Source organism: Giraffa tippelskirchi, chromosome 11, assembly GCF_054371585.1.
Source record: "Giraffa tippelskirchi isolate mGirTip1 chromosome 11, T2T-mGirTip1v1.2.pri, whole genome shotgun sequence".
Lineage (NCBI taxonomy): Eukaryota > Metazoa > Chordata > Mammalia > Artiodactyla > Giraffidae > Giraffa > Giraffa tippelskirchi.
This window is the reverse complement of record NC_137285.1, coordinates 17186832-17205870: the sequence shown is the minus strand read 5'-3', so window position 1 is coordinate 17205870 and position 19039 is coordinate 17186832. Positions and strand designations below refer to the sequence as shown.

General features: G+C 51.2%; 1 protein-coding gene across 7 annotated transcripts in view; it reads left to right on the top strand.

Moving 5' to 3' along the window:
• SH2B3 (SH2B adaptor protein 3) overlaps positions 1–19039 on the top strand; it is a 77350-nt gene that overhangs the window by 8432 nt on the left and 49879 nt on the right. For all 7 annotated transcript variants that reach the window (XR_014068493.1, XM_081539926.1, XM_081539924.1 and 4 more), the window contains exon 2: positions 1973–2785. Coding sequence is in view for 6 of the 7 variants with exons in the window: in XM_081539926.1 (XP_081396052.1) it covers positions 2000–2785 (786 nt within the window). In the remaining variant the exon portion in view is untranslated. The remainder of the gene's footprint in view (positions 1–1972; positions 2786–19039) is intronic.

Genomic DNA, 19039 nt, shown 5'->3' with positions numbered 1-19039 from the left:
CAGGGTCACCACCAGGACCTGGAGATGTAGAATGGGGTGGGGCAGAAAGAACCCCAGTTTCTAGGTTTAGACCCTCACCTTGAGTCCCCTTACAAGGACTCCTTTCAAGGTCTTAGAAGGTGGATACTGTGCTGCTCCCCATTTGACAGATGAAGAAACTAGGGTTTGGAGAGGTCCGATGAGAGGCACACAGCCAGTACTTTTGTGTGTTTGTGTATAATGTAGCTCCAGGAGAGCAGAAATTTCTGTCTGGTTCACTCCTGTATCCCCAGGGCTTAGCACAGTGCCTGGCACACAGTAGGCCCTCAGTAATATCAGGGTGGGGGTGAGTAGGCATCCACGAGTATGTGGTCCTCAGCAGGGGCCCAGGCCCAACCTGGCTTAGTTGGAAGGAAGGACAGTACTGATGGTAACGAGAGAGGGCCAGGGTTCAGCACCGTGGACAGCAGAGGGTAGGGGGCTTCTGCACTTTAATTGTGTAGGAGCCCCAGTTGTAATGAACAGGCAAGGGTCGCCTATCCCCATCAGAGCAGGAAGTACCTTTGTACCCCTTATGAGTCTTGTTAATTTATTCCTTTTTATTTGTTTTTTTATGTTTATTTTTATTGACACCAATAATACACTCTTATTGCAACACTGATTACAAGACTTATTAGCCTTAGGTTCCAAAGCCTTTACATTTAATTCAGTGAATCCTCATAACACTTCTATGAGGTAGGTGCAACACAGTCCCCATTTTACAGATGGGGAAAGCAAGGCAGAAAGACATCACAAACCCAGGGTCACAACTAGTAAGCAGTGGGCTTTGAATCTAGGCTCCAGGCACCATGTTCTTAACCAGATTTTCTAGAGACAAGTAATAAGTCTTCCTTGGTTATTTCCCCTCTTGCACCCCAACTTCTGACTCTTCCCCACAGGTCACTAATGTTGCTGCATGGATTTGCTCCAGCTACATCTTTCTTGCCCATCACTTAAATACATTTATGTACACATAAGAATTGGTAGTTTTGCTTTATATGTTCATGTAAATGGGATCATGAATGGTTTCTATTGCTCAGTGATTTGCTTTTTCCCTTAATGCTGTGCCCTGGAGACTTCCCAAGGTGGTAGCATAGATCTTCCTCCTTTTGGAATATGCTGTAGCACATTCTGGCCTGCAGATGTATCACAGTTTGTTTCAACAGTCTCTGACTGATAGGCATTTAGATTGTATTCATTGTTTAGTCGCTCAGTCGTGTGAGACTCTTTGCGACCCCATAGACTGTAGCGCACCAGGCTCTTCTGTCCATGGGATTTCCCAGACAAGAATGTTGGAGTGGATTGCTATTTCCTTCTCCAGGGGATCCTCCCAACTGCTGCATTGGAAGGAGGATTCTTGACTGCTGAGCCACCTAGGAAGCCCTTAGGTTGAATTTACCTTTTCCCTGGCTCAAACGGTAAAGAATCAGCCTGTAATGTGGGAGACCTGGGTTTGATCCCTGGGTTAGGAAGATCCCCTGGAGAAGGGAATGGCAACCCATTCCAGTATTCTTGCCTGGGAAATCCCATGGACAGAGGAGACAGGTGGGCTACAATCCATGGGGTCTCAAAGAGTCACATGACTGAGCAACTAAGCACAGCACTTTTTCCCTATTATAAATGTTGGGGCAGGAAACACCTGGAGGGGGATTGTCTTGTATACGTCTCTCTGCTCAGGTGGGAAACTGTTTCTCTTGAATACTTACAAGGGGAATTACTAGGTCTGAAAATGATCCTCCCAAGCTGCCGGCCCAAAAGGCTGTACTCCCCACAGTACCGGCAACATTGTAGGGGAGTGCTCATTTTGCTTCATCTTCACCAGCACTGGGTATTAAGGTAATTTTCGCTTTTTGAGGTAGTGCCTGGTGACCAGTATGTCTGGCGGTGGTGTGGTGGTGGTCTGCCCAGCCGTCCACTCCCTCCTCTGTCGCGCACTCCCCACCATGTCTTTCAGCCTGGCCGCTCCACCTCGGTCTCCGCCATGAACGGGCCCACCCTGCAGTCCTCCTCGGCCTCATCTGCGTCCTCGGCCTCCACCTCGGCGGCGGCTGCCCCGTCCCCGAGGGGCTGGAGCGAGTTCTGCGAGCTGCACGCAGTGGCCGCGGCCCGGGAGCTGGCCCGGCAGTACTGGCTCTTCGCCCGCGAGCACCCGCACCACGCACCACTGCGCGCCGAGCTCGTGTCGCTGCAGTTCACCGACCTCTTCCAGCGCTACTTCTGCCGCGAAGTGCGCGAGGGCTGGGCGCCCGGGCCGCCGGCACCCCGGGCCGCCCCCGCCGCCCCCGCGCGCGACTACCGTGAGACGGGCCGCGGGTCCCCGGCCAAGGCCGAGGCTGCCCCCGCCGAGCCGGGCGCCGGCCCCGCCGCCCCCGCCCCCGCCCCCGCCCCCGGCTTGCCCAAGGCCCGCAGCTCCGAGGAGCTGGCCCCGCCGCGGCCGGCCGCCACCTGCTCGCTCCAGCACCTGCGCCACAGCCTCCGCCACATCTTCCGTCACCGCTCAGCCGGCGAGCTGCCCGCGGGCCCTGTCTCCACCAACGGGGAGGCCGGCGAGGCCCCAGGCAGGCCCGGCCTGACCAGGAAGCTCCTGCCCTGGAGCCTGGCCCGGGAGCCGCCGCCCGAGGCCCTCAAGGAGGCGACGCTGCGGTACAGCCTGGCCGATGAGGCCTCCATGGACAGCGGGGCGCGCTGGCAGCGGGGGCGGCTGGCACTGCGGCGCGCGGGCCCCGACGGCGCAGACCGCCTGCTCGAGCTCTTCGACCCACCCAAGGTAAGACCCCGCGCACGTGGCTCCGGGTGGTGACACTTTCCCAGCAGGTGGCCACAGAGTGCCCAGGAGACTTTTGTAAAGTGAACCTTTCCCTGAGAGACTCATTTCCCATTTTTAGGTAGTACAGAGCTCCCTTAGACGCCACACCCAGCTTTGCTTCGTGTTTCTCTGTTACAATGCCGTGCACTCGTCGTATAATTAAGGAATAAACGTTGGATTATGACTGTTAACTGGACTCTGAGGGTCCTTTGGATTCCCCTGGTTTTCCCCTAAGGTCCCTTTTCTGCTTCAGGACACCAAGTTCGATGTAGTCCTCATGTGTCCTTAGGCACCTCTTGGCTGTGATGGATGGTTCTTCAGCCTTGTCTTGTTTCTGGCGGCCTGGACAGTTTTCAGCAGCACTGGTCAGGGATTTTGTAGAATATCCAGGGACACCATACATGGGCATCATATGGGTCAGTGGCAGCCTGGTTCAGGGTCCTTGAAAAGCTTGACCCAGGTTGACGCTGACAAATAAGAGGATTTCTCCTAAAGGAGTTAAAAACTGTCGTGGAATTCCCTGGAGGCCTTCCATGCTTTGTGAATGTTTGACTTTCTTTGAAGTTTAGATTTTTTTTTTTTGTCTTTTGCGACACAGTTCCAGTGGTGCAGTTGAGTCTGAAGGGTCATTGTCGTCTGGACCCCTATAGGACTCCATCTTTGACCAGATATGTCAAGCTGATGGGATCCTGTGGCCTTTAATTTCCTTCTCTTGGTGGCTCTGTTATGTTCTAGGCTCTTAGTCTAGAGAGTGAGCAAAGCAGATCCCAGGCCTGGGGGGGGTCACGGTCTGGGTGGAGGAGACCAACAATTACTCACTCATTCAAAAAATACTTGTTGAGCAACTGCTCAGCACTAGTTGCTGGGGAAGCTGGTGTCCTGGTGGGGCTATTGAAAGAGTAAAATGACCAATGAACTTGGAATTATAAATTGTATCTTGTGTTCTGAAAGAAAGAAATGGAACCTCTGGGAGGAGGTCGTAATTTGGGGGGTGGAATGGGATGTTGTCAAGGAAGTCTCTTGTGTGAAGTACCTTTCCTTTTTAACTTCTCTGTGGAGTCATACTCACATGCTGAGCCGTGTGAAGTGCGTCTGAAACTTCACAAGGATCTCTGTGTTTGTACACCCAGTGGCCCAGTGCCCTGAGGCGCTCCCTCACACCTCTTCCACATCAGCACCCTTCCCCCCCCCCCCACATTGACTCATAGCCCTATGGATTGCATTTCTCTGTTTTGAACTTCATATAAATGGAATCTCACAGTCCGTGTGTGCATGCTAAGTCGCTTCAGTTTTGTCTGACTCTGTGGGACCCCATGGACTGCAGGCTCTGTCCATGGGATTCTCTAGGCAGGAATACTGGAGTGGGTTGCCATGCCCTCCTCCAGGGGATCTTCCTGACCCAGGGATAGAACCCATATCTGTTACATCTAACCTGCATTGGCAGGTGGGTTCTTTACCACGAGGGCCACCTAGGAAGCCCAGAATTGCACAGTACATTGGTTTTTATGCCTGGCTTCTTTCACCCAGTATGTTCTAGAGATTTGCTCCCGCTCTTGGATGCACCAGAGTTTGTTTCTTTTTATGGCTGAGTAAATCCAGTCTGTTGTATGAATGTCCTTCAATTTGTTTATCCGTTTACCGATTGGTGGGTATATTTGGATTGTTTCTGCTTTTGGACTTTTACAAATCATGCTGTAATGAAATTTGTTCTGAGGTCTTTGTATAGACATATGCTTCCATTTTCCTTTGGTAGATTCCTAGAAGTGCTAGGTCATATGGTAAGTGCAGGTTTAACTTTGTAAGAAACTTTCTAAATTTTTTTCCAAATTGACAGCACAGTTTTGCATCCCCATCAGCAGCGTAGGAGTCTTTTTTTCCTCTCTTCAATGGATGTATACTGGTATCTCAAATTGTGGCTTTAATTTTTATTTCCCTGATGACTCATGAGGTTAAGTACCTTATCATGTGTTTATTGGCCATTGGGACTGGCTCTTTTTTCAAGTGTTTGTCATTTTTATTGAGTTGTCTGTCTTTTTCTTATTGATTTATAGTTTTTATATACCCTGAAGGCACTTGCTTTGTCCGTATCATCTTCTGCACTGTGCTTATCTTTTTACTCTTTTAATGGAATCCTTTTGTGAACCTAAGTTCTTAATTTTAATGTAGTCTAAAGTTTATCGATTGCTTTCCTTTATGGTTAGTGCTTTCTCTGTCCCAGTAAAGGAGTCTTTGCCTACCAAGGGTCATGAAGATCTTTCTTGTCTTTTCTTCTAGAAGCTTTATTGTTTGGGTTGAATCATATTGACAGGCCTTCACAAGATCCATTCTGAATTATGGTGTGAGGTAGGGGTCACAGTTCTTCCAGTTCTGGCACTGCATGCTGATGTGACCCTCTTTTTCCCATTGGATCGCATGTGATGCTACTGTCATCCTGAATCTAGTGTCCATCTGTGTGCTTCTGGACCTTCGGTTCCATTGGCTTGTGTGTCTGTCCTTATGCCAACACCACACTGTCTTAATCACCAAAGTTTAACTGTGAGTCTTGAGGTGACTTCAAGACTGTGAGGCTTGTGGGAATCTTAGTTCCGCAACCAGAGATTGAACCCCTGCACCCTCGTTAGTGAAAGCATGGAGTCCTAACCACTGGGCTGCCATTGAGGAGGTGACTTTTGAACTGAGATCTTTTTTTTTTTGGCTGCACTGGGTCTTTGTTACAGTAAGTGGGCTTCTCTAGTTGAGGCATTCAGGCTCCAGAGCACATGGTCTCAGTAGTTGTGGTGCTCGGGGTTAGTTGCCCTGTGGCATGTGGGATCTTGGTTCACAGACCGGGAATCAAACCCACATCCCCTGCATTAGCAGGCAGATTCTTAACCATTAGACCACCAGGGAAGTCCCTGAACTAAGATCTTACTGAGATAAGAGTCGCTGGGTTTCGGGAACAGCATAGGGAAAAGGCACTAAGATGGGAAAGCATTTTGCATGTTTTTAAGAAAGAAGCACAGAAGCGTGGTGGGGTCACAGAAGGGGGAGATGGCTTGGTGCGGGGAGGAGGTCCTGTGAAGAGTTCGTATTTTATTCCAAATGTAACATGAAGCCTTTGGAAAGTGCAGATAAAAACTTTACTCGTTTTAAAAAGTCTCAAGGCTCTGACACCATGAAAGGCAAATAACATCCCAGATACATGGTCTTATCTGCATGATAACGTGTGATTCCCTGTAAAACTTTTAAGAACTGCTGCTGCTTAAAACAAACCATCTTAGAAAACCCAGCACCAGGAGTCAGGCGGACCCAAGTTCAAACAATGAATTAGCTTCTTTCTCAGCTGCAGATCCTTAGGCAGGCGGTGTCACCTCTCTGGGCCTCAGCTTCCTCCTCTATCGAGCTGAGCGTCTCAGAGTTTGCACTTTGCGTGGCTGTTGTGTTACCTGGGAGGGCACCTCTGCTGAGCACCTGGCACAGGGAAGGGTCAGTGTTTCTGGTGTTTTTTGTTGTTGTGGTTGTCGTGGTAGTGAAATGATTTGGGGACTAGGAATGCAGATTTATTTACTGCTTTGAGCCCTTGGTGTCTGGCTGGGCTGCACAATCAAGGCTCCTGTTCTGCAGGAGCCCAGAGTCAGAGCACCTGTCAGAGTCCTCAGGGCTCAGAAGTGCTGTCTGGCCCGGGAGAAGTGGGACCTGGGGGTAGCAGCCGGGTCCCTGGGCTCGCCCCTCCCCCCAGGCCACCTGCGCCTCTTTCATAGGCTTGGTGGGTGCTGTGTGACCTGGGGTGCCCCCACAAAGTAAGCAGCCCTGGTGGGGCATCTCCCACCCCCTCCACAGGGTATCTGAGCAGGTCCTAGCTCTGTCCACTGCTGACAGCTTCCCTTCGGGATTAGAACAGCCTGGGGCTCTTTTGAATGTTTCCTGGAGTGACTTGGAGCATCCAGTCTAGGCTGAAGATACCTAGACTAGAAGTCTTGAGTGTGCCTGCCTGATGGGCAGCCTTGACCTCTGACCTCTGAACCTGGAGTTGTCTGTGGGAGCAACTTCTTAATTTATTTTTTAATTGGAAGAAAGTTGTTTTACAGTGTCGTCTTGCTCTCTGCTATCAGTTCAGTTCAGTTGCTCAGTCGTGTCCGACTCTTTGTGACCCCATGAATCGTAGCACGCCAGGCCTCCCTGTCCATCATCAACTCCCAGAGTTTACCCAAACTCATGTCTATCAAGTCGGTGATGTCATCCAGCCATCTCATCCTCTGTCGTCCCCTTCTCCTCCTGCCCCCAATCATTCCCAGCATCAGGGTCTTTTCCAATGACTCAACTCTTTGCATGAGGTGGGCAAAGTATTGGAGTTTCAGCTTCAACATCAGTCCTTCCAATGAACACTTAGGACTGATCTCCTTTAGGATGGACTGGTTGGATCTCCTTGCAGTCCAAGGGATTCTCAAGAGTCTTCTCCAACACCACAGTTCAAAAGCATCAATTCTTCGGCGCTCAGCTTTCTTCACAGCCCAACTCTCACATCCATACATGACTACTGGAAAAACCATAGCCTTGACTAGACGGACCTTTGTTGACAAAGTAATGTCTCTGCTTTTTAATATGCTGTCTAGGTTGGTCATAACTTTCCTTCCAAGGAATAAGCGTCTTTTAATTTCATGGCTGCAATCACAATCTGCAGTGATTTTGGAGCCCCCAAAAAATAAAGTCAGCCACTGTTTCCACTGTTTCCCCATGTATTTCCCATGAAGTGATGGGACCAGATGCCATGATGTTAGTTTTCTGAATGTTGAGCTTTAAGCCAACTTTTTCACTCTCCTCTCTCACTTTCATCAAGAGGCTTTTTAGTTCCTCTTCACGTTCTGCCCTAAGGGTGGTGTCATCTGCATATCTGAGGTTATTGATATTTCTCCCAGCAATCTTGATTCCAGCTTGTGCTTTAATCAGCCCAACGTTTCTCATGATGTGTACTCTGCATATAAGTTAAATAAGCAGGGTGACAATATACAGCCTTGATGTACTCCTTTTGCTATTTGGAACCAGTCTGTTGTTCCATGTCCAATTCTAACTGTTGCTTCCTGACCTGCATACAGATTTCTCAAGAGGCAGGTCAGGTGGTCTGGTATTCCCATCTCTTGAAGAATTTGCCACAGTTTATTGTGATCCACACAGTCAAAGGCTTTGGCATAGTCAATAAAGCAGAAATAGATGTTTTTCTGGAAATCTCTTGCTTTTTCGATGATCCAGCGGATGTTGGCAACTTGATCTCTGGTTCCTCTGCCTTTTCTAAAACCAGCTTGAACATCTGGAAGTTCACAGTTCACGTATTGCTGAAACCTGGCTTGGAGAATTTTGAGCATTACTTTACTAGCGTGTGAGATGAGTGCAATTGTGCGGTAGTTTGAGCATTCTTTGGCATTGCCTTTCTTTGGAATTGGAATGAAAACTGACCTTTTCCAGTCCTGTGGCCCTGCTTAGTTTTCCAAATTTGCTGGCGTATTGAGTGCAGCACTTTCACAGCGTCATCTTTCAGGATTTGAAATAGCTCAACTGGAATTCCATCACCTCCAATAGCTTTGTTCGTAGTGATGCTTTCTAAGGCCCACTTGACTTCACATTCCAGGATGTCTGGCTCTAGGTGAGTGATCACAGCATCGTGATTATCTGGGTCGTGAAGATCTTTTTTGTATAGTTCTGTGTTTTCTTGCCACCTCTTCTTAATATCTTCTGCTTCCGTTAGGTACCTACCATTTCTGTCCTTTATCGAGCCCATCTTTGCATGAAATGTTCCCTTGGTATCTCTAATTTTCTTGAAGAGATCTCTAGTCTTTCCCATTCTTTTGTTTTCCTCTATTTCTTTGCACTGATCTCTGAGGAAGGCTTTCTTATCTCTCCTTGCTATTCTTTGGAATTCTGCATTCAGATGGGAATATCTTTCCTTTTCTTCTTTGCTTTTCACTTCTCTTCTTTTCCCAGCTATTTGTAAGGCCTCCTCAGACAGCCATTTTGCTTTTTTGCATTTCTTTTTCTTGGGGATGGTCTTGATCCCTGTCTCCTGTACAATGTCACAAACTTCCATCCATAGTTCTTCAGGCTCTCCGTCTATCAGATCTAGTCCCTTGAATCTATTTCTCACTTCCACTGTATAATCATAAGGGATTTGATTTAGGTCATACTTGAATGGTCTAGTGGTTTTCCCTACTTTATTCAATTTAATTTGGCAATAAGTAGTTCATGATCTGAGCCACAGTCTGCTCCTAGTCTTGTTTTTGCTGACTGTATAGAGCTTCTCCATCTTTGGCTGCAAAGAATATAATCAATCTGATTTCGGTGTTGACCATCTGATTATGTCCATGTGTAGTCTTCCCTTGTGTTGTTGGAAGAGGGTGTTTGCTATGACCAGTGTGTTCTCTTGGAAAAACTCTATTAGCCTTTGCCCTGCTTCTTTCTATACTCCAAGGCCAAATTTGCCTGTTACTCCAGGTGTTTCTTGACTTCCTATTTTTGCATTCCAGTCCCCTATAATGAAAAGGACATCTTTTTCGGGTGTTAGTTCTAAAAGAACTTGTAGGTCTTCATAGAACCGTTCAACTTCAGCTTCTTCAGCGTTACTGGTCAGGGCATAGACTTGGATTACCATGGTATTGAATGGTTTGCCTTGGAAATGAACAGAGATCATTCTGTCGTTTTTGAGATTGCATCCAAGTACTGCATTTCACACTCTTTTGTTGACCATGATGGCTACTCCATTTCTTCTAAGGGATTCCTGCCCACAGTAGTAGACATAATGGTCATGTGAGTTAAATTCACCCATTCCAGTCCATTTTAGTTCACTGATTCCTAGAATGTTGATGTTCACTCTTGCCATCTCCTGTTTGACCACTTAGAATTTGCCTTGATTTATGGACCTAACATTCCAGGTTCCTATGCAATATTGCTCTTTATAGCATCAGACCTTGCTTCTATCACCAGTCACATTCACAACTGGGTATTGTTTTTGCTTTGGCTCCATCCCTTCATTCTTTCTTGAGTTATTTCTCCACTGATCTCCAGTAGCATATTGGGTACCTACCGACCTGGGGAGTTCCTCTTTCAGTATCCTATCATTTTGCCTTTTCATACTGTTCATGGGGTTCTCAAGGCAAGAATACTGAAGTGGTTTGCCATTCCCTTCTCCAGCAGACCACATTCTGTCAGATTTACTGTGCACATTCACTCTCTGCCATACAACACAAATCAGCCATAATTATACATATATCAGCTCCCTCTTGAGCCTCTCTCCACTCCCGCCCCCACCCTACCCCTTATGGGAGCAACTTTAAACAAAGGCAGTGACTTCCCTGCTGGTCCAATGGTTAAGACTCTGTGGTTCCAGCGCAGGGGGCGCGGCTTCCATCTCTGGCAGGTGAACTAAGATCTCACATGCCGGGGGTGCAGCTTAACAAGAGTCAAGAAAGGCAAAGGAGGGTGTGACAGCAAAGGCTTGAGCTCTGGATTCACACCTGAGCTCTGTCACTTGGAGGGTGCTCAGGTGGAAGAGGCTGGAGGATGAGAACTGAGAGAGGGCACCTCCCAGGGACATCACTCGGGGCATGCCCGCCCCCTGCTCCCGGAAGTCTGAGGCCGGGTGGTTGGCAGTTCATGGGTCTGCCTCCCCTGGAGTTGGGTCAGAGCTCTGTCTCTGACCAGTGCACCTGACCCTGGGCTGGTCAATTCTCCACTCACAGCCTCAGTCTAGTTGTCTGTAAAGTGGCCGTACTAGCAGCAGCCAGGGCTCAAGGATCACCACGAGGGGTGTGGTGGGAGGGAGCTGGCCGTTAAAGGCGGTGTGGAAGCAGAGGCCACAGGCTGCTGCAGCAGACGTTCAGAGGGAGTGGGAGGAGACACGCGTAGTTCATTCCCAAAGTCCAAAGTCTAGTTTCAGCGGCATCGCTGCAGGTGGACAACCCTTCCTTCTGTGCGCTGGCCCTCGGGGGAGGCTGGGGATTGTCCCTGGGGGGTGGTCATCAGAGGCCCCTTGGCAGGAAGTGACATCTGGGATGAGCGAAGGTGCTGATCCTGGAAGATTGGGTGAAGGAGTCCCATGCTGAGGAAACAGCAAGTGGGAAGGCCCTCCGGTGGGCATGAACTGGGAGCCTCTGAGGAACAACCGGGTGGCCAGGGGCTGGAGGAGAGGGCAGAAGGAGGGGTGAGGCTGGAAAGGTGATGGGGCTGGGTTGGGTGGGGCCTGAGGGAGCACAGTGAGGATTTTAGGTTTCACACTGAGAGCTGTGGGAGCATGTGAAGGATTTAGGGCTCTCAGAGGCGGGTTCCACACTCGCTCAGCAGTGGGAACGGGCTAGAGAAACCCTCTGGGGCTGCCTGTGGTCTTCCGGTGTCTGGGAGAATGTGGCATGATTCTTCTCCTAGAAGACCCTTTTGTCCTGTGGCACCTCCCTCCCCTTAGGCATCTCTGAGCTCAGGCTGGGGGATGCTGGGGAAGCAGTATGTTTCCTTAAGTAAACATTACTACTCGCCGGGCATTGCGCAAAACACTTGACCCTCAAGTCCTTCCCATGAGGTCAAGCTTATCAGCCCATTCGACAGATGGGAAAACTGAGGCTGGGAGAGGCAAAGAAACTCAGGATCATGCTGCTAAGGAGATCCGAACCCTGATCACTCCTGAGCCCCCAGCCACACTGTTGAACGGCCTCCTTCCAGCCATGAGGCACAGAGCACCAGCTCTTGGCCAGGCCAGGCCTGCAATGTGCCATCCTGCTCGGCAGTTACAAACAAGAAAGATGGATTGGTTGCCAGTATTTACAAACCGTAAAATGGAGATGTTTCCTGTAAGAGCCCAACTTCTGATTTCTCATACGAATTGGTGGATTTGACAGTGCTGGGCCAGGCTCACTTGGAGTGCACCCCAGCCTGGCCCCTGCGGAGGGAGAGCCTGACTGGGGTGAGGGGTGAGTCCCAAGGTCAGGGAGCAATTACAGGGGTTGGGGTTGGCTAGCCTGGGGGGCAGGGCTCTCCCAGGAGCTGGGGTCCATTTTCAGTGGAGCGCATCTGGACAGGCCATGGCCTGAGGGCCAGCCCTTTGCTGTTTCCAGTCTGTTTCCCCACACGTCCAAGCCTGGTTTGGCTGACGGGGTCTCAGAGTCTGGCCAGCTTTGCCAGGTCTGAGGGCTGAGCCTAAGTTTCTCTCATCTGTACTGTGGGGGTACTGATGGACTTCTGTTAATAGTAGGTGCTGTTGAAAAACGTCCTTTTAGGCAGCATCTGTTTGGCACTTGTTATATACTAAGCATTTAACTGTCTGGGCTTCATTTCCCCCTCACAGCAGCCCTGTGAGGGGGCTGCGGCGATTACCCCCATATCACAGATGGGGAAATTGAGTTCAGGAGAGGGGAGGTGACTTGTCCACAGTCGCACAGCTCAGAGCATCGGAGATGGGATGGGGAATTGGGCATTCGGGCTGCACCTGGTGCCCAGTGAGTCTCTAGAGGATTTACTGCTGTTACCATGGGTGGCAGAGCTGGTGGTGTTTAGCCAGAAGCCCTACCTGGGTGGGTAGGGGTTGAGGGGGTGTCTGTTTTGAGTTCTCAGACCTGAAGAGGCTTCCCATGGCCATCTTGTCCAGTGCCACCAATTTACAGCTGGGCACACTGAGGCCCAGACTGCCCTGGGTCCCTCTCGCACAGCGTGCCCTGCCCTTGGCCTCTGCTGCTCAGCTCAGAGAAGCAGTCGAGGAAGGAGGTAGGGGATCCTAGGGGACTCGGCCCACAGCCCTGAGCTCCCTCCTGTACTGCCAGCCCTTGTAGCCCCAAGAGGAAGTGGGTCAGTTGGCAGTAGCTGGACCGACTGGTCTTTAGAGTGGCCGGGGGCCGTCGGGCAGCGTGGTTCAGCGTTCCTCCTCTGCTTCTTCTGAGCTGTCCTTGAGCAAGTGACAGGGCCTCAATTTCCTCGTCTGTAAAATGGGGGTGGTCCTGGCACCCATACATGTCGTGGGCTGTGGATATTGTGGGTGCTGACTGGGTGGGCGGGGGACCTGGCTGGGAGCAGTTGGTGCTCCTGGCGGGCAGCCTGGACGATGAAGGCGCTGAGAGTCTGAGTGCAGCCTGGGGGTGAGGGCAGTGCCCAACTAGCCCTCAACCTCCCCTGACTCTGCTGTGCCTGCCTCCCAGGTGGGGAAACTGAGGCCCCGAGATGCAGAATGAGCCACTGCTGGACCCTGGGGGCCGAGCCCAGAGCCCGTGCCCAAGTGTGGGAAAGAGGAAGCAGAAAGAGAGGGATGTCCGCTGGGGGCCGGTGGTTTCCTCTCGGAGGCAGGAGTGCGAGGAGGAAGAGGAGGGCTGGGCAGGAAGCGGCCATGCGGGCGGGAGGGGCAGCCTCCTCTCCAAACAGACCTGGGCCCGAGTCCCACCCCTGCCCTTCTGTACTGCATGGCCTCGGGAAGGGCACTTGGCCCTCTCTGTGCCTCATTTTCCTCAAGTACAAAGAGCTGAGTGGCGGCACCCACAGTGGGGCAATGCTGAACCAACCGCCGTCTGCATGGCAGCGGCGAGAGCCGGCTCCGCGCGGGGGGTCACAGCCAGGCTTAGCTGCTGCAGCTGCTACTTGTTACTAGTCATTTTCAGCATGGTAGGCACTGCATTCTACTCATCCCATGCAATCACCACAAACCCTGGAAGGCGGGGACAGAGAGGACACTGTCTCATAAGAGGAAACAGGCACAGAGAGGTAGAGAGACTTGCCCAAGGCCACACAGCTGGCAAGTGGAAGAGCAGGAATGCAGTCTGCTGTGGGCCTGCCAAGGTCAGGGGCTTGTGTCGACCCCCAAACAGGCACAGAGACCACCCACTGCAGCCCAGCAGACCCTCGTGGGCCCAGACAGAGCCCTGATGATCCCCGGGGAGACAGGTGTGTAGAAGGCCAGTGCATCCCCAATCCCACCTTCCCAGGAGGACCAGGTTTCAAAGGCTCCTGGGGTGAGATGGGGTTTCTCTCCTCGCTCTGCCGGGGCTGCTATGTGACCAGGTGATTCCCTGGGCCTCTCTGAGCTGTGAAACGGGCAACCAAGGGGCTTGATCCGGGCCTTCCAGGGCTGATGGGGGAAGGAAGGAAGGGGTGGTGGTGGGCAGGGCTCCCGTGGGGCCCCCAACCACACACATAGCCGCCCCGTCTGCCCCTTATTGGGGTTTTGTGTAACATCGTTTTTTGAAAAGTACTTTGCCGTATAGAAGAAACCCCCAACCACGCCGAAACCACGGGCAGATGGTATCAGTGTGCTTCCTTTCAGCTCAAATTCTGTGAATCCCGAGACTGGAAAGTGCCCCTGAATCCATCGGGGGAGGGCGGCAAACGACAGTCATTTATCACCCCCTCATCCCCCTTCTCCTCAGGCCTGTGGCTGTCGCCACATTCTTGGAAGTTGCTCTTCGGTTTTCCTTTGTTGGGGGACCGTGTGTGGAGACACAGAACTGTGGAGTCGGTGCTGTGGACTTGGTGGCCAGGGGGCAGGGCACATGGACAGGTTTGGGTTCAGGTCGTGGCTCTTGCGTCCTTGCTTTGTGGCTTTGGGCTGAAAACCTGGCCTGTTTCGGCCTCGGTTTCCCATTCTGGAGAATGGGATGTCAGTCCTGCGCTCGCTGGGTGATTGAGTCAAAACCTGGCTCCGGGAGGGCCTGGCACAAGGTGTGAGGTGTTTCCTGCTTGAGGGGCAGCGGAAGGGGCTTCCTGCATGGGAAGTCACAGACCCCCGAGCTGGGTCCCCAGAGGCCCTCCCCGGGATGGGCCACCACCTGGCCGCCACTCCCCAGTGGCCCAAACTGGGCAAAGCGGACAGCGCGGACAGCCAGTTGGGCCTGTTGGAAATCCCCCACCCACTTCTTTGTGAATGGAAAAGGAAACCAAAATGCACAGCAGAGATCTCTGCATTCTGAGCGCTGGCCCTCACTGGGGGTGGGGGTGGGGTAGCTTCCTTCCCCAAGGCAGGAGGGGCCGCCTCAGCTTCCTTTCTGGGGCCCACACCCCTTTTTCTCTCTCCCCTCTGAGCTGGGGTGGAGGCCACCGTTGTCCTCAGGCCGCGGACCCCACTGACTGCTCAGTCTCTGGAACCAGTGGATGACAGCGGATAGGGCCGGGGGCCAGCATGGTGAGACCTGGCCTCCGGGTCCTCCCTCCCTGTGTCTGTCCCCCCCTCCTTCCCGGGCCGGACGTGACTCCTGACTGCAGCCCAGTCTGAAGTCCACAGTGCAGCAGAGAAAACCTCTCTCCAGGGAACCGTCTGGAACAGGAGGACAGACCGTGTCTCTTTTCAGATCTCCATGTAATCTAGGAAACTGTCTACCTTTCTGAGGGCCCCCATGTTCGAGTTCCTGGTGTTTCTGGTTTTGTTTTTTCAATTAGCAAAGCTCAGGGCAGAAATGATAGAACAGTCACTGAAAACCCACCCACAATCCTACTACTCAGAGAGAATGAGCATTTCCATCCCAGTCAATGTCTCTGTCATCTCTTGTATTTCTTTCTCGAACTTTTCCCCCAAATTGCAGTTCCATCAGCATTCACTAATTCTTCATTCAGTAGTTATCGAGGGAGCCCCTTCCATGTGCCCAGCACGCTGGAAACAGGCAGAAACTTTTGGACAAAACCCAAAGCCCTCGTGGGACTGACACACTCATTCTGCTTTTTTGTTACCTTTTTTTTTTCACTTAACATGTCTCGAACATTTTTATGTTTTAAGAAATTTCTAAGAATGTCTTAAAATAATGGCTGCACAATATTTCATTTACACAGGCCATGATATATTTATCTGTGATTATCCCGACTCCTGTTTCAACCATTTCTAATTTTTTTGCTCAAGTAGATACCCTCATGATAAATGTCTTGTACATCAGTCTTGCTGCCCATCTCTGATTACTTCCTTAGGCTACATTCCTAGAGGGGAAGTGCTGGCTGGAAGGCTTTGTGAGCGCTTCTCATATGTTTTCTCTTAAAGCTTTGTTGAGATATAGTTTACAGATTATAAAATTAACCCATTTAAAAAGGTACAGTGGCTTTTGTATATTTACAGGGTTGTACAACTGTCTCCATGGTTTACAGACCACTTTCTCATCTCACCACCACTCATCTCGAAACGAGGCCTTGTAGCCATAGCAGTCACTCCTCATTCCTCCCCCACCCCAGCCCCAGGCAGCCACTCGGGTCCTTTCTGTCCCTCTAGGTTGGCTTAGTCTGTTCTCTTCATGTACGTGGAACCAGACAGTGTGTGGTCTTTCATGACTGTCTTCTTTCACTCAGCATCATGTGTTCAAGGTCTGTCCATGTTGGAGCTCGTGTCAGTATTTTGTTCCTTTTTATTGCCAAATAATTTTCCATTGTATGACTAGATGATATTTTGTATACCCATTTCTCAGTGGATGGACATTAGATTGCTTTCACTTTTGGGTGATTATGAAAAGTGCTGCTATAGACATTTGTGAGTAAGTTTTCGTGTGGATGTATTTCTTTTTTTCCCTGGGTATGTACCTAGGAGTAGAATTGTTGGATCAAATGTAACTCCCTTTAAACATTTTGAGGAGCTGCTAAACTGTTTTCCAGAGTACTGCACCATTTTATATTCCCACCAGTAATGTATGAAGGTTCTAATTTCTTCACATCCTCACCAACACTTTTTACTATAGCTGTTTTTGATTGTAGCCATCCTACAATGGTGTTGAATAGTTGAATGGTTTTGTTTACATTTCCCTGATGGCTAATGAAGTTGAGCATCTTTTCATGTGCTCACGAGCTATTTCTAATGCTTCTGATACATCCTTTCCAAAGAGCCTTCTAGAAAAGCTATACTCATCTAAATATCTTCAAGTAGTGGTGCTTACATTGGGTATTATTTTTAAAACGTTTGCCAACTTCCAGGTGAAGTGGTTATCTTGTCCTGATTATGAATGGAATGGACCATTTCTCTTTTTAAATAACTTTGAGATATACTTCACATGACATAAAATTCACCATGTTAAAGTGCAATTCGTTGTTTCTAGCATATTCACTGTGTATGCAGTCATCATCACTGTCTAATTCCAGAACACTGCATCACCTTGTTTCATCACCTCACTCAGAAACCCAGTACCTGTTAGCATTGGTCCCCAGCCCTTAGCAGCCATTAATCCTGCTTTCTGTCCCTATGGATTTGACCGTCTCTTATGTTTCTTGGCCGTAGACATTTTCTGTGACTTACAGGCCATTAACTCTGTGTGCGCCTCTCTTGCACTGCTTGCCTCTTCCCTGCTAACCTGCAGGAGCTCTCTACATGGACCCTGGTGCTCTGTCACACATTGCAAGTATTTTGTTTGCTATTTGACTTTTCAACTGGTTCTGAGTTTCTCAGCCTATGGAGTTTTTAAGTCTGGGTGGTGACATATGGTTGATTTTTTTCCTTCATGATTTTGTTCTTTGCTTTTTCTGCTTAGAGAGGCCTGGGATCAGATAATTACTCAGGTTCTTCTATTCCAGTTTTGTCTCTCACATTTAATTATTTAATCCAACTGGCTTTTATTCTTTGTGGCTGGTGCGATTTCCTGTTGTTCTTTTGTGTCGGTGAGATGCTGTGTGTCAAGGCATATCACTGAACAGGGGCTGAGGATAATGACAAGAACTCCTGGCAGACTGAGCTTGGAAGGGTGGAGACTGCGGCCTCAGTGGGCCCCGCTGAATCTGGGGCTGCTGGCTGGTGCCCTGGTTCCCCATCAGCCTGGCCTGAGGCCCTGCTCAGCTGACTCTGAGCCTCCCCGGCAGCCCTGCAGCCCCCTTGAGCTCGAGGTCCTCGCTTTCACCTCTTCTTCTGAATCATCATTCTTCGAAGGCAGGCGGTAGCCACCGTCTGGGGCTTTTGGGGCTCTTGGTGGTGACGAGCCCCCCTCCCTCCGGTGCACGCCCCCATCAGAGACCAGTGACAGAGGTTATTTGTTGTTGCTTAACCGCATCTTTTTCCACGCTCGCGTAGAGCTGACAGGGGCCCCAAGGTGCAGCTGAGGGCTGTGATGCTGGGGCAAGGGGCTTCCCCCACCTGGCTGGCTCCACCGCGGGGCTGGGAGTTGGGCACAGCACAAAAGGCCCTGGGGGGGCCAGCCAGCTCCGGGTCCCCTCTGCTTTCCCCCCAAGAACACAGAGCACACCCGCCCATGCAGTGAGAAGACCTGGGGCAGTGCCTGGTTCCACGCCAGGCGGGACCCTCCTGCTTGGGGACTGGGTGGGTGATGGGGCCTCTGGGAGCCATGGCTTCCCCTTTTGTCTGGGGGCTGACACAGCCCGGTGTTGCAGGCCTGGGTGTCCTGGCCTTGAGGCGGCCAGAGGGGCACTCCGTGAGGAAGGCACTGTTGGCGTGAAGGTGGATGGGGACAGGGTGTAGGGCTCTTGTGGTGGATGGGGACAGGGTGTAGGGCTCTTGTGGCTCCGCAGTCACATGGGGCAGGGAGGAATCCTGGTGGGATGCTCAGAGCAGGAAGTGGTCGCTCAAGGCGTGGGCTGGTGGCAGCTGGTTTGCAGCCGGCAAGGGGCGGGGTGCAGGGGGCTTCTGACGGGGCCCAGGTCTAGGTGCTGGCTCGGTACTCCCAGAGACCCTGCTCTGTCCTCCAGCAGGAAACTGACAGAGGGGAGCTGATGCAGGCTAGCCACTGAGCAGCTCCACATTCTAGAAAGTGTTTGGTCCTACTCTGCTGGAAGTTTTGGCCAAGAGTGGCGCCCTGTGCAAAGGAAAGGTGCAGCACACAGTCCAGCTTGTGATAGTGTGGTGCTGGCCCCTCCATTCCCACCTCTGCAAGGCCTCATCCCAGGACAGGCCTCCCCAGGCCAGGTCATGGGGTCTGGACCGCTGTCACCCTGAGGGGGAGGCAGGCGAGGTCAGCTGGTGAGATGCCCATAGGTCCATAAGCACCTTGGTTCGCTAGTGCATCCATGCCTATGAGGGGGTGTGGGGAGGGTGACTTCCAGGAATGGTCCCTCTACAGCCACAGGCCACTCCCTCACCGCCAATCCTGGGTGGTTCCCCATGGCTAGCCTAAGAGTACAAGTGCATGCTCATCTCCACACTTGGCCACTTGGTATGAAGCTGGACAGCCGCATCTCAGGGTTTGGATGGCTGTCAGGGGGATCCCAGACTGGTTCTGTGCATGGGGGGAGGCGGCTGTCTCTCTCTATGGAATCTCTGTCTCTGGGAAGCAAGTTGCTCCAGCATCTGAGAGGGGCTTTATGTCCCTGTCA